Source organism: Chanodichthys erythropterus, chromosome 22 (assembly GCF_024489055.1).
Source record: "Chanodichthys erythropterus isolate Z2021 chromosome 22, ASM2448905v1, whole genome shotgun sequence".
Lineage (NCBI taxonomy): Eukaryota > Metazoa > Chordata > Actinopteri > Cypriniformes > Xenocyprididae > Chanodichthys > Chanodichthys erythropterus.
The window spans coordinates 34754429-34771447 of record NC_090242.1 but is presented as its reverse complement, the minus strand read 5'-3'; the positions used below and the strand labels follow the sequence as shown (position 1 = coordinate 34771447).

General features: G+C 41.6%; 2 protein-coding genes across 2 annotated transcripts; both read right to left on the bottom strand.

Annotated features, from left to right (window-relative positions):
- Window positions 1-430: 430 nt before the first annotated feature.
- Window positions 431-3167, bottom strand: LOC137013088 (vitelline membrane outer layer protein 1-like). The gene is made up of 6 exons (XM_067376698.1): window positions 2967-3167; window positions 2002-2196; window positions 1459-1571; window positions 1224-1337; window positions 841-1022; window positions 431-769 (listed from the first exon to the last, which is right to left on the bottom strand). Exons 2-5 carry the CDS (start codon window positions 2179-2181, stop codon window positions 842-844), a joined length of 588 nt encoding a protein of 195 aa, XP_067232799.1. The 5' UTR covers window positions 2182-2196; window positions 2967-3167; the 3' UTR covers window positions 431-769; window position 841.
- Window positions 3168-13804: 10637 nt separating this feature from the next.
- LOC137013105 (vitelline membrane outer layer protein 1-like) lies at window positions 13805-16339 on the bottom strand. Its single transcript, XM_067376717.1, has 6 exons — window positions 16235-16339; window positions 15273-15467; window positions 14730-14842; window positions 14495-14608; window positions 14112-14293; window positions 13805-14040 (listed from the first exon to the last, which is right to left on the bottom strand). Exons 2-5 carry the CDS (start codon window positions 15450-15452, stop codon window positions 14113-14115), a joined length of 588 nt encoding a protein of 195 aa, XP_067232818.1. The 5' UTR covers window positions 15453-15467; window positions 16235-16339; the 3' UTR covers window positions 13805-14040; window position 14112.
- Between the last annotated feature and the right edge of the window lie 680 nt (window positions 16340-17019).

Here is a 17019-nt window from a genome sequence, read left to right as displayed (position 1 = left end):
GAATCCATCAGGTGTGGAGAAATGGAGAATAATTAGCATAGCTGCTGTTCATAATATTAACCCTGTAAAACCCAAATATAGAAAAAAAAGAGCAAACATTTTTTGACCTCTCAGATATTGTTTTAGGAGGCCTCTGATGCAGACTTTTTTTACTTTTTAAGTTTTTAGGGAAATGTTGTAATATTGCAACATTGGGTCTAGGTAGGAGCAGAATTTCTGTATTTGTACTCTCTTTGTCTGAACAGATATACAGAGCATTTAAGCATTAATTTGCAGGGCTGATTGCTTACATAGCCCCTTAACAGTATATATCATGAGTAATAATCACACAACAATCATATTGTTTATGAATAAGCATTTATTAATAAAAATATTGAAAAAAAAATGTATTCATAAAACTTTTTCTTCTATCACTTTCAATGTGGTTTGAATGAAGTTTGTGTTTTGCAGTGATAGTGCCTAAGTTGTTTTTATCTGAGAAGCACAGACAAACATCGCTACACTTGCTACAGTGTATTTGTGTATCCATTATTGCAGCATCTGCAGTGTCCTCTCTTCGTCTTTACTGAGAAATGTGCAATCGTGTCTTTGCGTACATCCAATGGGGTGGTCCGATGACATCTTGGCAGATTCTTTGTTTTGTGCAAATGTGAATTATTCCTTACAAAACTGTTTTATGACATGGTTCATGTTAGATTATCACAGTATGATGATCAGTTATGACAATCCATTAGGTCTTCTTGCTGTTCTTGTTGTCATCCTCCTACACCTGAAAGAACAAACAGATTTAGTTGATCTGCAGTATGTGTCAGTCTGAGGTTTAGATTGCGATCACTTCACCTTAATCACAGCAGTACATTTGCACGTCATTGAGAGCGGTGTCATCTCCTTTTCCCTGTGGACCTTCTACCCGCGTCTTGATGCCGCAGATTCCTTTTCCATCACACACTGGGCTCCAGATGCCCCAATCACCCCAGCCTGTGCCGTCACCCGTCAGCACAACACCGTCACTGCAGCTGAACCTGGAGAACATTCAGATGTGACAATATTATGATAAAATATGTAATTGTGCTGCTGGATTGAATGTCAGTCACATGATCACCTGCAGCCTATGGCCTAATCACAACCACGATCAGCAGCACGACTGAGTGTGATATTAATTGAACTGCTTGATGAAGGAAAACAGAGTCCTTAAATAGCTAAATAAATCCAGACATTCTCACATGATGTTGTTTGCGGCCGTATCATCACCCCTTCCTTGGGAAGGTTCGACTCTCAGCTGGAAAGCCTTTAAGAATCCAGAAGGACACCACTTGATATTTGTCCACTCACCCCAGCTGAAGAAAAGACAAAGAGGTTTCTTAATCAAATTGATTATTATTGTCATGAAAATCCTCAATTCACTTATCTAGCTTAAACACTTGAATGTAAGAATTGATAATAATCAGACTCCCTTACTGTCCTGCGTTGGACACAGCATATGCTTCTGTTACTCTGGACCAATATACACAGTGAAGACGAATCCCATTGAGCGCTGTATCATCAAAATCACCAGAGACATGACCTTCCACCTTAAAACGACAACAACAACAACAACATTGAGACAATTGAAAGAGCTGAAACTAGCCCAACCATTGTAACATTTAAATTCTCATAGTAACATTTATCTTTATGGTCTTTAGTACAGACCCTTAAAAAATCTTAAGCAGTTGCAGCAGGAGCCAGTTGTTCAAAAGTAATCAGATTAGATCAAAACTTAAAAATGGGTTGTTCAAAAGGAGAAAAGTCCAATTATGCTTTGAAATACCAGCACAAAAGTAAGATGGATTACCTGATCCTGGACAGCAAAATATGGGATTTTCAAATCCAGATCATTTTGATGAAACCTTTTGAACAATTGGCCCCTGGAGATTAAATGACTAACTGCAACTCCACAGTTTTCAACCTCTGAAGCACTTATAGCCACCAGTGTATTAGCAAAATAGTCAATGCCCAACTTACCCTCAGACTGAATCCTGCCGCATACATTCCAGCTGGACACATGTCCTGATGACCCCACGACCCCCAGGACATTCCGTTAGGCACGGTCAACACTGATTTGTAATGTCTTCCTGGGAACTGAACGCTCACATGCTGCCCAATAATGGCTAGCAGTAAAAACATGGAAAGGAGGTGATGCATTGCTACAGCACTGACCTGATCGATAAAAAAAAATACTGATTGTTAGATTAATATTCTGCAGCCTCAAAGATATCAATCATCAGCTGATCAAGCAGACACAGAGATGGTGTACCATAACATTCTCAGGTTAAGGAAGAAACCTCATAATACACAAGATTGAGCAAAATCATCCACATTGTCCAGGCATTACTAATAACTAGTAAGAGAGGGCAGATGTTCAAATGCATTCATGTTGTAGGAATCAACCCAAATAATTTATCAAAATTGTAATTAAATTACATTTAATAAGAACCGGATTAACCGTAAATGATTCAGAATCAATATTTTAATTCTTTATCAATTATTCGTCCACCGAGAAATTGAGTTTACAATTATTTTACCAATTCTGGACAAAGTATTATCCCGTGGCCACTGAAATAATAATATTTTGTTATGATTATTAATTATGATTATGAGCAAGGTAGCACAACCTTTGTTGAAGGCAGCAATTTGGTAAGCACAGCACAAGACACTGTATGCGTGAAAAATCAACACAAGAATTTATTGAACTACTAACACACAAACTAATCTAACGAAAAAAACACGCACAAACACACATTCATTCAGTTTCAGAAAAATGGCGAGGTTATTGTTTGAAGGTAAATGGATTCCCCAATTATTTAGTTTTAACAAGTTTCTTTGACCGCAACCTGAGAGAATTAATACACTAGCAATTCAACAATAATTTAATTTGCTTAATATAATTGCACCATGCAGCTCAGCAAAATTAGGAGACTTGTGTTTACTTGTGTTGGCTGCTCCTGTAAACGCAGTTTTCCCTTCGTGACGGAGTTGAAGGAAGCGGCGTGGCTCAGTCAAGACTTCTGAAGGACGACATCCGCCTCAAGAAGGTGCTGGAACAAAAGACTTTTGTCTGTGAATTTCAACGCAGGTTCATGCTGGCTTTCAGTGAATTCTTGAAGAAGTTGTTCGTGCAATCAAGATGATGGTCGTTCCGTCCACTCAGCGAAGGCCAAGAGGAAAAGGCGCACTTGAAAGTGAAAGCAAAAATCCAAAGCGCGGCATCGTATTTTAAACAGTTTGTTGGTTCCGCCTTTCCAGATGTTTTAGCCAATCCGATATGGTTTTGGGCGGGTCCTACGCCCCGTGCTCCTGTTCTTGCATGTAATTAGCATAGTGTCCGTATGGCCCTTTTGTTCTCAAGTTTATAGGAATTTTAATGAGAACTCCAAGAATTTAACTTTACTAGTTCAAAAGCTGTACATTTTACAAAAATAAATTTTTCACCAAAATACTGACAAACATTCATCCATCACAACCATACCAAACAGTACACACTTTCTGTATTTGAGGTAGATTTTCTTTCAATTTACCTGTAATCAACACACAGAAAGAATTGCATAGGTGTCATAAACAAAATTGAAGCATACTTTATACATATGAAATGCTAGAGGCTGTTTTTGGTGATAAGTTCATGTCTTTTTGGCAGTATTTCCTAAAGTGTCTTTGTACCCAAAGAGTAGCTTCACAGTGGCGGAGCCAGGATTTTTTCATAGGGGTGGCCAACCTGGGGCCAGCAATCTTAATTATTTATGTACTGGACTATAATGTACTGGACTGTGCCTACAACACAACTGAATACAGTTCATTTGTAGCCTACTTAATTTTAACTGAGATAGTGAATTAGATCATGGAATGATGAGTGAATTTGACTTTTTTTTTCATTCCTCACTTGCAGGCATATTAATAAAGGGGCTCACCCTATAGCTGAATTGTTCAGTCAGTTCTGGTTCTCAAAACCCCCAATAGCTTGTTCTCCATTGTTGCATCTCAATGGATGAGACATGCTGATAACTACACACTGTAGATTATTCCTTCATTGAATTTTATGTATATAATCAATGAACTTCAACAATTCTGAGTTTGTCTGTTTCAAAAACTAACCAAAAAAGTAAACATTAAATGTTTAACTTTCTATATTGTCAAAATAAATAATTGCAACAGTTCTACCATACCTAAATTAAACATTGTGTACAAAGAGAAAAAAAGGTGTTCTCTTTTGAATTCCCGTTTGCTGATGTGGAAGCAGAAGTCAACAGCACATATATGCCAGAATGTAAAATTTAATGCATTTAAATGTGATGAATTTTAGTTTGTACTTTATAAATTAATGCAACATTAGCATCTTCTAGTACAAATGCACAGATCTCACATTTATTTATGCATTAAAAAAATTACATATCAGCTTGTGCCTTATATTGTGATCTCACATAGCAGAATATTTTAGTCCAGAGACATGTGAGGCATATATATGGTTATTTCATAACTTAATAGACGACAGAACTACAACGTTGCATGCACGTAGTTTCTTTTGTGTTTTATTTATAGCGAGTAATGTACAGCGCGCCGTATTTGCGCGTGATTGAAAACTGCGCGGTCTTGCAACCCACCAGTTGAGAAACATTTGCGTAAGCTATATATAATGTTCGCCCCTCACTGTTGTTCTGCTGAAGCTCATTTGGCACCTGTATCATTCGCTGAGGCGAAGTTGGAGTGCACGTCTGAAAAGTCTCCCGTTTTTTGTTTTTGTTGTTGTTGTCTTAAAGAGACGATTCTGCGTTTAAATAATCGCAATTCTTGTCAACAAAAAAGTAGACAGAGACAGCAGTTGCGAGTGGGGTGGCCAAAGGGGTGGTCACGGCCACTGTCTGCCAGGACACTTTGGAATGTCTTTTGAAATGCAAAGCTGGGTAGAAATTCCAGATTGGGTAGATTTTCACCTCGAGATGAGTCACAAGTCTGAGTTTCCTGATAACGAGGGGGATTTACACTTTGTACCTTGGGGGTTTATATAAAATATTAACAATTAAAGTCACTTTAAATTAATTCTGTATGGTTTCTAAACTAAAACCAACACCGGGGTCAATAAAACTGCTCTAAGGATTCTTTTTTCGGATAATTTTTTTGAGCCGATCAGAACATCTTCAGACTACATTTACGCTTTATCAATATTGTGATGTCCTGGTTCCCCCTAATGAGCAGCCAGGAGCACAGAGCGCACATCAATGACCCGTATGTAAACACACAAAAATACAAACACTGATCCAATAAAATATACGTTTAACCGTCAGTGTCCTTGTTTTTCTTGGTAAAATGCCTTAAAAATGTTTTGTAACCCCATCATCTCACAAAAGATGAGGAGAACTCAAGAGAGAAACCACCACAGTGTGTTTATTGCAAATTTACAACAAAGTTTAATGGAAAACATTCAAAAGTTGCACAACGGGTAATCGGAAATGGCAAAGAAACAAAACAAGCAAAATCAAACAACTGTAACCACTAAAGATAACAATCATATGCAATGGCAATTGCTCTACACTCAATCACAAATAAAACAATTCAATTCAGTTATTTGTATAACGCTTTTCACAATCGATATCGTTTCAATGCATTCTTCTTACAGAGAATGAATGTCAACATTACAATTTAGAGTATTCTGTTATCGGAGGTGACTGTCCAATGTATGTGGTTTCAGAAATGTACATATATAATCATGCAGTTGGCTAACAATATAATAATTTAGGCAATTTAATTTACAATCACTGTTAGCAGATTAATGATTAAATGTTAACAATAATTACGATATAGAAATTTGGGAATGTGCATGTTGATCCCGATAATGTCCTGGGGTAAAACAGAAAAGCAAATAGAGAATAATTAGCGTAGCTGCTGTTCATAATATTAACCCTGTAAAACCCAAATATAGAAAAAATTGACCTCTCAGATATTGTTTTAGGAGGCCTCTCATGCAGAAATTAAAGATTTTTCTTTTTTTTTTTTTTTTTTTTACTTTTTAGTAAGTTTTTAGGGAAATGTTGTAATATTGCAACATTGGGTCTAGGTAGGAGCAGAATTTCTGTATTTGTACTCTCTTTGTCTGAACAGATATACAGAGCATTTAAGCATTAATTTGCAGGGCTGATTGCTTACATACCCCCTTAACAGTATATATCATGAGTAATAATCACACAACAATCATATTTTTTATGAATAAGCATTTATTAATAAAAATATTGAAAAAAAATTGTATTCATAAAACTTTTTCTTCTATCACTTTCAATGTGGTTTGAATGAAGTCTGTGTTTTGCAGTGATAGTGCCTAAGTTGTTTTTATCTGAGAAGCACAGACAAACATCGCTACACTTGCTACAGTGTATTTGTGTATCCATTATTGCAGCATCTGCAGTGTCCTCTCTGTGACGGCTGGTAAAAGAGGAGGAAGCAATTGCAGGCAATCAGAAGAAGTTTATTGAAATCAGAGTCCAGAATGTAGGCAATGGCAACGAAGGTCTACGGTGGCGTGAGAAGAGCTGGATGGTGAAGTCGCAGGTGAAGGTGAAGACGGTCAATGGATGAAACCAGGAACAGACCGGAACACTGACACGAAGACGACAACACGAATACAATCCAGCACACGAACACGGAAGACGGTAAACCAACTAGGCAGTGGAGACATGAATGAGGATCTGACAACAGACAGAGAGATGAGTGAGTATATGTAGCTGAGTGGAGATGAGGATCAGCTGGAGCGAGACAATCAACACACAGGTGACAACAATCAACCAAACGAGCACATGGAGACTACGTGAGTACAACAACAACACAAAACATGACACGGAGGAAACAATGGATTTCCTACCGTGACAGTACCCCTCCCCTAGGACGTCACCTGACGTTCCCAGCCTGCTTTACCTGTAGATTGTAATCATCAATAAGGCGGTGATCCAGTATGTCCCGAGCAGGAACCCACCTTCTCTCCTCCGGACCGTAACCTTCCCAATCCACCAAGTACTGAAATCCGCGTCCCCTCCGTCTAGAGTCCAGAATACGATTAACCAAATATGTGGTTTCCCCATTAACGATACGAGGCGGGGGGGAACCGGGGCAGGCGGGTTAAGACGGGAAAAAATAACCGGTTTAATTTTGGACACATGGAACACGGGATGAACCCTCCTGTACGCCGGAGGAAGGCTAAGACGCACTGTTACCGGATTAATGATTTTGGTAACAGAAAACGGGCCAATAAATTTGGGAGCAAGCTTATTCGAAACGGAACGCATCTGAATATTCTGGGTAGAAAGCCACACTCTTTGACCGACGACGTAACGGGGAGGCTTCGACCGGTGGCGATCGGCCTTAGCCTTGATGCGCGACCTAGCCTGGAGCAGAGCTCTGCGAGCTCTGGTCCAGGTGCGGTGACACCTCTGGACTAGTGCGTGTGCGGAGGGGACCGAAACCTCGGATTCCGTACTGACAAAATTAGGTGGTTGGTACCCTAAACTACACTTAAATGGAGACATGCCCGTAGATGACACTGGTAAAGAATTGTGTGCGTACTCCACAATTGAGAGTTGCTGACACCAGGACGAAGGATTATTGGAAGCCAAACATCGCAAAACCCTTTCGACATCCTGATTGGCTCGCTCGGTTTGACCATTGCTCTGGGGATGGAACCCGGAAGAAAGACTAACAGTCGCTCCTAACAATTTACAAAATTCTCGCCAAAATTTGGACACAAATTGGGGACCCCTGTCAGAAACCACGTCTGTCGGAAGGCCATGTATACGGAAGACGTGGTCAATGACAGCTACCGCTGTTTCCTTGGCTGATGGTAATTTGGGCAAGGGAATAAAATGAGTCGCCTTCGAGAACCGGTCCACTACGGTTAAAATCACCGTATTGCCCTTAGAGGGCGGGAGGGCGGTAATGAAATCTAGCGAAATGTGGGACCAGGGTCTCGAAGGGACAGACAGCGGTAAGAGTAACCCATCTGGAGGTCGATTGGAAGTCTTACCAATAGCGCAAACTGAACAAGCCAAGACGAAGTCGTGGACGTCACGAGCCATACCAGGCCACCAAAATCGTTGCTTGACTAGAAACCTAGTTCTACTAACCCCTGGGTGACAAGCAACACTGGAACAATGACCCCACTGGAGAACGTCTGACCGTAACCCCTCCGGCACAAACAATCGGTTCGGTGGGCAACGAGTCGGGGGCGTTACCCCTTCTAAGGCAGTCAACACCTTCGATTCGACCTCCCATCTGAGCGCGGAGATAATGATGGTCCCCGGTAAAATGGGCTCGGGAGTAGCAGTACGATCGGAACGCTCAAAAAGACGGGATAAAGCATCGGGTTTGATGTTTTTGGAACCCGGCCGGTAAGAAAGTGTAAAATCGAAACGACCGAAAAACAATGCCCACCGAGCCTGCCTGGAGTTAAGTCTTTTGGCGGTTCTAATGTATTCGAGATTCTTATGGTCCGTCCATACAATGAAAGGTACACCCGACCCTTCAAGCCAGTGACGCCATTCTTCCAGAGCAAGTTTGACTGCCAACAACTCTCGATTGCCAATGTCATAATTAACCTCTGCAGGAGATAAACGGTGAGAATAATACGCGCAAGGATGCACCTTTCCGTCTGAGGATGCGCGTTGGGACAACACTGCTCCTACCCCCACCTCTGATGCGTCGACCTCCACTATGAATTGACGTGAGCGATCAGGGGTGACGAGAATGGGAGCTGAAACAAAGCAGCTTTTCAGTTTGGCAAACGCAGCCTCGGCTGCGCTTGACCACCTGAACGTCAAACTAGGGGAGGTCAAGGCGGTCAGAGGAGCGGCTAGTTGGCTGAAATTGCGAATGAAACGCCGGTAAAAATTGGCGAACCCCAGAAATCTCTGCAGGGCCTTGCGAGACTCTGGGGATGGCCAATCTACCACAGCCTTAACCTTCTCAGGATCCATGCGAACACCCTCAGTCGAAATGATGTGTCCTAGAAAGGAAACAGACTGTGCATGAAAAACGCATTTCTCCGCCTTGACAAACAATCCATTCTCTAGCAACCGCAGAAGCACTCGTCGTACGTGTTGCACGTGTTCCTGGAGAGACGAAGAAAAAATCAATATGTCATCCAGGTAAACATATATGAACAGATCGACCATGTCTCGCAACACGTCATTGACGAGTGCTTGGAAGACTGCCGGCGAGTTCGTTAGCCCGAAAGGCATCACGCAGTACTCAAAATGGCCTCTAGGGGTGTTAAAGGCAGTCTTCCACTCATCCCCCTCCCTGATACGGACCAAATGATAAGCATTACGTAAGTCCAATTTAGTGAAAACGGACGCTCCCTGCAACCTCTCAAAAGCTGAAGACATAAGCGGCAAAGGATAGGTATTCCTTACCGTTATGTTGTTCAGCCCTCGGTAGTCAATGCAAGGTCGCAAGGATCCGTCCTTCTTTCCCACAAAAAAGAACCCCGCCCCCGCTGGAGAAGAAGAAGGGCGGATGAACCCCGTTGCTAGAGAACTAGATATATATTTCTCCATGGCCGCCGTCTCTGGAATAGACAAAGAATATAACTTGCCCTTAGGCGGAGAAGTTCCTGGCAATAACTCTATCGCACAGTCATAGGGACGATGAGGAGGAAGAGAATCAGCCCGAGACTTACTGAACACCTCCTTCAGGTCGTGGTACTCCGCGGGCACGTTAGCCAAATCCACTGCTTCCCCCTGAAACACAGACTCAGAAACATTAACACCAGCAGACAAAAGACAAGACAAATGACACTCCTCGCTCCAGCTAACCACCGATCCGAGGCGCCAATCGATCCTGGGGTTGTGTTTCTGGAGCCAGGTGTGACCTAGAACAATGGGGGATTGAGGTGAGTCCGTGATGTAAAATGAAATCTCCTCCGTATGGTTGCCAGATGTGATGAGAGAAACCGGTACAGTGGTCTGTGTGATGACTGGCAGTCTGTGTCCGTTGAGTGCAAAAGGTGCAATGGGGTGTTTGAGGGAGGTGAGGGGAATGTTGAGTTTAGTAGCCAACTTACAGTCCATAAAACTACCCTCTGCCCCAGAATCCAACAAAGCGTGATGATCAAGTGCGTGGGTGGACCACCGTAGACTCACCGGAAGGAGTGTCGATGTAGATGAGGTCTTCCTGGCAGAGATCCCACCCGATAGTAGCCTCCGTTTTACTATCGGGCTTGGTCTTTTACCGGACAGCGCTGGATGTGATGTTCTTGGCTGCCGCAGTATAAACATAGTCCCAGGGATCTCCGCCTGATCCTCTCCTCCCGGGAGAGCCGAGCTCGCCCCACCTGCATGGGTTCAAGATCTCCCGGTGGGCTGACCGCAACCTCTGAGCGCTGACGCTGAGCCTCCGGTCTGGTCGCGAGAACTGCTCTCCCCTCCGTCTGGCGGCTTGGTCGAGTCGGTTGTCTACTCTGATGGTGAGGTCGATCAGGCCATTGAGAGAAGTGGGGAGCTCGACGGCGCGGATCTCCTGTCGGATGCGGTCAGCCAACCCATGCAGGAAGTGATCCCACTGCGCCTCTTCGTTCCACTTACACTCCGCCGCCAGGGTGCGGAACTCAATAGAATAGTCGGCTACGGACCTGTCTTCCTGACGTAGGTCCGTGAGAAGTCTAGCCGCCTCCCTCCCGGCGACGGAGCGGTCGAAGACCCGTCTCATCTCCTCCGAAAGGGCGTGGAACGAGGCACAGCAGCTGTCTTGGTTCTCCCACACCACCGTCCCCCAGAGGGCAGCCCTCCCCGTCAGTAGTGACAAGACGAATGCCACCTTCATTTCCTCGGTGTGAAACGTGCGGGGCTGCAGGGCGAAGTGCAGAGAACAATGAGACAGAAATGATCGACAAAACTTTGGCTCACCCGCATATTTCTCAGGGATGGGGAGGCGTGGTTCGGACTGGGAAATCCCTCCGGAGACGATCGGCGGTGTGGGTGGCGTGGGAGGCGCAGCGGGTGGCGGTTGTTGTTGTCGCTGAGCCTGGAGAGCGAGCTCGGACACCTTCGTCACCATTGCTTGGAAAGCTCGACCCATCTCATCTATCGCCTTGTCTTGGTGATCCATGCGATCAACGGCTCTCTGCAAAAACTCCTCTAGATGAGATGGGGAGCGATCGCCTGCTGCTTCCATGATGGTCAGATCCTACTGTGACGGCTGGTAAAAGAGGAGGAAGCAATTGCAGGCAATCAGAAGAAGTTTATTGAAATCAGAGTCCAGAATGTAGGCAATGGCAACGAAGGTCTACGGTGGCGTGAGAAGAGCTGGATGGTGAAGTCGCAGGTGAAGGTGAAGACGGTCAATGGATGAAACCAGGAACAGACCGGAACACTGACACGAAGACGACAACACGAATACAATCCAGCACACGAACACGGAAGACGGTAAACCAACTAGGCAGTGGAGACATGAATGAGGATCTGACAACAGACAGAGAGATGAGTGAGTATATGTAGCTGAGTGGAGATGAGGATCAGCTGGAGCGAGACAATCAACACACAGGTGACAACAATCAACCAAACGAGCACATGGAGACTACGTGAGTACAACAACAACACAAAACATGACACGGAGGAAACAATGGATTTCCTACCGTGACACTCTCTTCGTCTTTACTGAGAAATGTGCAATCGTGTCTTTGCGTACATCCAGTGGGGTGATCGGTGATCCGATGACATCTTGGCATTCTGAAATGGAAAAAGTAAAAAAATTAATAAGTGAATAATACGAATGGGTCTTAGATAAACTGAAAGAATAGACAGGGTGGTAGATCATGTGTCGAGGGTAGAGATCTAAGTATTATCCATCAAAGTATTATAATTTCAATGCAAATGCTAATCAAAATTCCACTACTACATTCAAACAATTCTGTCTGGCTGGCCTATTATGCTCTTTACTTATCATACTAAAGGAACACATACATCCCCCCAGAGCACTTACAGGTTCATATTCAAGACCATTCACACCTGTCCCTGAACAATGCAACAGGCGTCCCCCCAAAAACATTCAGAGCTCCTATAATGCTGTAAAATGCTACTTGGGCAACACTCAAAGAAAATCTCAAAGAAGATCATTTAGAAGTGAAGGGGTGGATTCTGCCGCTTCTTTTAAGTTATTAATCAACATTTATATTTATGTTCAATTATTTGAATGACTTCTTCAATATGTGTTAAAGCATCTATTTTCCTCTCTCACTATAAGAAAAGAACATGTTATGTTTTGGGAAAAGTTTCCTGCTGGGACATCCGGTACCTAAATCCAGGGTCCCCCTCGTCATCACCGTGACGAAGGGAGATATGCCTCTTACTATTTGTCCACATGTGGAAAATGTCTAATCTTGTCTATTTTTCTTAGCCAATCAGAATCATCCAACCTGAAGTAATGACGTAGTTAGACTCTGTTAGAGTTGATCTAAAAATGTGATTGTACGCAGAGCAGCCTACGAACTCCTTGTGAGACCTGAAGCTGGCTTCTGCTGATGAAACTGCAAATTATTCTTCATTAAATTTTTCTTCAATTTATTAATTATTTTTTTAAACTTTGACTCCACGTTTTAATTAATAATATCTTGTCTCAAGGGTCCTAAACTGTTTATCCCCAACAGAAGTTAAAAAACAGATAAACAACAAAGATACAGAGAGCTTCACTGCTCTGGATGATGGAGTTTCAAATCCCACATAAAGTTTATTCCTGTGTTTAATTATGGTCTAAACTAAGTACAAAATTAACAGAAAAGCACATTTAGAACTTAGTTACAATGAATCTAACAGTTTAAATTTCAATTTGTGACCACGTGAGAACTGCAGTGTCCTTATGTGATGTGTAGCAGCACAGGCTATTTTGACCACTCTACACTGTAAAAAAAATCCCGAAAACATAAACTGTAAAAAAAAAAAAAAAAAAATCCCGTAAAAAAGACGGTAATTTTCTGGCAACAGGGGCGCCAACAAATGTCCGTTTAAAAACAGAAAAATACTATTAGAAAAAAACATAGATAAACTGTAAAAAAAATCCCGTAAAAAATACATTTAATAAGACATTTATTTTCCGTTATTTTTCTGGTGCCCTGCTGCCAGAAAATTTCAGTTTTTTTACGGGACTTTTTAATTTAAAAGAGCTCATACTGAAGTAATGCAGGGTTTATAATGTAAATGCATCAATGTCACAACACAATTGTTACATTCACATCAGTCCATTTCATAATGCCCACAAAACAATCAACAGAATCCATCAGGTGTGGAGAAATGGAGAATAATTAGCATAGCTGCTGTTCATAATATTAACCCTGTAAAACCCAAATATAGAAAAAAAAGAGCAAACATTTTTTGACCTCTCAGATATTGTTTTAGGAGGCCTCTGATGCAGACTTTTTTTACTTTTTAAGTTTTTAGGGAAATGTTGTAATATTGCAACATTGGGTCTAGGTAGGAGCAGAATTTCTGTATTTGTACTCTCTTTGTCTGAACAGATATACAGAGCATTTAAGCATTAATTTGCAGGGCTGATTGCTTACATAGCCCCTTAACAGTATATATCATGAGTAATAATCACACAACAATCATATTGTTTATGAATAAGCATTTATTAATAAAAATATTGAAAAAAAAATGTATTCATAAAACTTTTTCTTCTATCACTTTCAATGTGGTTTGAATGAAGTCTGTGTTTTGCAGTGATAGTGCCTAAGTTGTTTTTATCTGAGAAGCACAGACAAACATTGCTACACTTGCTACAGTGTATTTGTGTATCCATTATTGCAGCATCTGCAGTGTCCTCTCTTCGTCTTTACTGAGAAATGTGCAATCGTGTCTTTGCGTACATCCAATGGGGTGGTCCGATGACATCTTGGCAGATTCTTTGTTTTGTGCAAATGTGAATTATTCCTTACAAAACTGTTTTATGACATGGTTCATGTTAGATTATCACAGTATGATGATCAGTTATGACAATCCATTAGGTCTTCTTGCTGTTCTTGTTGTCATCCTCCTACACCTGAAAGAACAAACAGATTTAGTTGATCTGCAGTATGTGTCAGTCTGAGGTTTAGATTGCGATCACTTCACCTTAATCACAGCAGTACATTTGCACGTCATTGAGAGCGGTGTCATCTCCTTTTCCCTGTGGACCTTCTACCCGCGTCTTGATGCCGCAGATTCCTTTTCCATCACACACTGGGCTCCAGATGCCCCAATCACCCCAGCCTGTGCCGTCACCCGTCAGCACAACACCGTCACTGCAGCTGAACCTGGAGAACATTCAGATGTGACAATATTATGATAAAATATGTAATTGTGCTGCTGGATTGAATGTCAGTCACATGATCACCTGCAGCCTATGGCCTAATCACAACCACGATCAGCAGCACGACTGAGTGTGATATTAATTGAACTGCTTGATGAAGGAAAACAGAGTCCTTAAATAGCTAAATAAATCCAGACATTCTCACATGATGTTGTTTGCGGCCGTATCATCACCCCTTCCTTGGGAAGGTTCGACTCTCAGCTGGAAAGCCTTTAAGAATCCAGAAGGACACCACTTGATATTTGTCCACTCACCCCAGCTGAAGAAAAGACAAAGAGGTTTCTTAATCAAATTGACTATTATTTTCATGAAAATCCTCAATTCACTTATCTAGCTTAAACACTTGAATGTAAGAATTGATAATAATCAGACTCCCTTACTGTCCTGCGTTGGACACAGCATATGCTTCTGTTACTCTGGACCAATATACACAGTGAAGACGAATCCCATTGAGCGCTGTATCATCAAAATCACCAGAGACATGACCTTCCACCTTAAAACGACAACAACAACAACAACATTGAGACAATTGAAAGAGCTGAAACTAGCCCAACCATTGTAACATTTAAATTCTCATAGTAACATTTATCTTTATGGTCTTTAGTACAGACCCTTAAAAAATCTTAAGCAGTTGCAGCAGGAGCCAGTTGTTCAAAAGTAATCAGATTAGATCAAATCTTAAAAATGGGTTGTTCAAAAGGAGAAAAGTCCAATTATGCTTTGAAATACCAGCACAAAAGTAAGATGGATTACCTGATCCTGGACAGCAAAATATGGGATTTTCAAATCCAGATCATTGTGATGAAACCTTTTGAACAATTGGCCCCTGGAGATTAAATGACTAACTGCAACTCCACAGTTTTCAACCTCTGAAGCACTTATAGCCACCAGTGTATTAGCAAAATAGTCAATGCCCAACTTACCCTCAGACTGAATCCTGCCGCATACATTCCAGCTGGACACATGTCCTGATGACCCCACGACCCCCAGGACATTCCGTTAGGCACGGTCAACACTGATTTGTAATGTCTTCCTGGGAATTGAACGCTCACATGCTGCCCAATAATGGCTAGCAGTAAAAACATGGAAAGGAGGTGATGCATTGCTACAGCACTGACCTGATCGATAAAAAAAAATACTGATTGTTAGATTAATATTCTGCAGCCTCAAAGATATCAATCATCAGCTGATCAAGCAGACACAGAGATGGTGTACCATAACATTCTCAGGTTAAGGAAGAAACCTCATAATACACAAGATTGAGCAAAATCATCCACATTGTCCAGGCATTACTAATAACTAGTAAGAGAGGGCAGATGTTCAAATGCATTCATGTTGTAGGAATCAACCCAAATAATTTATCAAAATTGTAATTAAATTACATTTAATAAGAACCGGATTAACCGTAAATGATTCAGAATCAATATTTTAATTCTTTATCAATTATTCGTCCACCGAGAAATTGAGTTTAAAATTATTTTACCAATTCTGGACAAAGTATTATCCCGTGGCCACTGAAATAATAATATTTTGTTATGATTATTAATTATGATTATGAGCAAGGTAGCACAATCTTTGTTGAAGGCAGCAATTTGGTAAGCACAGCACAAGACACTGTATGCGTGAAAAATCAACACAAGAATTCGTTGAACTACTAACACACAAACTAATCTAACGAAAAAAACACGCACAAACACACATTCATTCAGTTTCAGAAAAAATGGCGAGGTTATTGTTTGAAGGTAAATGGATTCCCCAATTATTTAGTTTTAACAAGTTTCTTTGACCGCAACCTGAGAGAATTAATACACTAGCAATTCAACAATAATTTAATTTGCTTAATATAATTGCACCAGCTCAGCAAAATTAGGAGACTTGTGTTTACTTGTGTTGGCTGCTCCTGTAAACGCAGTTTTCCCTTCGTGACGGAGTTGAAGGAAGCGGCGTGGCTCAGTCAAGACTTCTGAAGGACGACGTCCGCCTCAAGAAGGTGCTGGAACAAAAGACTTTTGTCTGTGAATTTCAACGAAGGTTCTTGCTGGCTTTCAGTGAATTCTTGAAGAAGTTGTTCGTGCAATCAGGATGATGGTCGTTCCGTCCACTCAGCGAAGGCCAAGAGGAAAAGGCGCACTTGAAAGTGAAAGCAAAAATCCAATGCGCGGCATCGTATTTTAAACAGTTTGTTGGTTCCGCCTTTCCAGATGTTTTAGCCAATCCGATATGGTTTTGGGCGGGTCCTACGCCCCGTGCTCCTGTTCTTGCATGTAATTAGCATAGTGTCCGTATGGCCCTTTTGTTCTCAAGTTTTTAGGAATTTTAATGAGAACTCCAAGAATTTAACTTTACTAGTTCAAAAGCTGTACATTTTACAAAAATCAATTTTTCACCAAAATACTGACAAACATTCATCCATCACAACCATACCAAACAGTACACACTTTCTGTATTTGAGGTAGATTTTCTTTCAATTTACCTGTAATCAACACACAGAAAGAATTGCATAGGTGTCATAAACAAAATTGAGGTATACTTGATACATATGAAATGCTAGAGGCTGTTTTTGGTGATAAGTTCATGTCTTTTTGGCAGTATTTCCTAAAGTGTCTTTGTACCCAAAGAGTAGCTTCACAGTGGCGGAGCCAGGATTTTTTCATATGGCCAGCCTGGGGC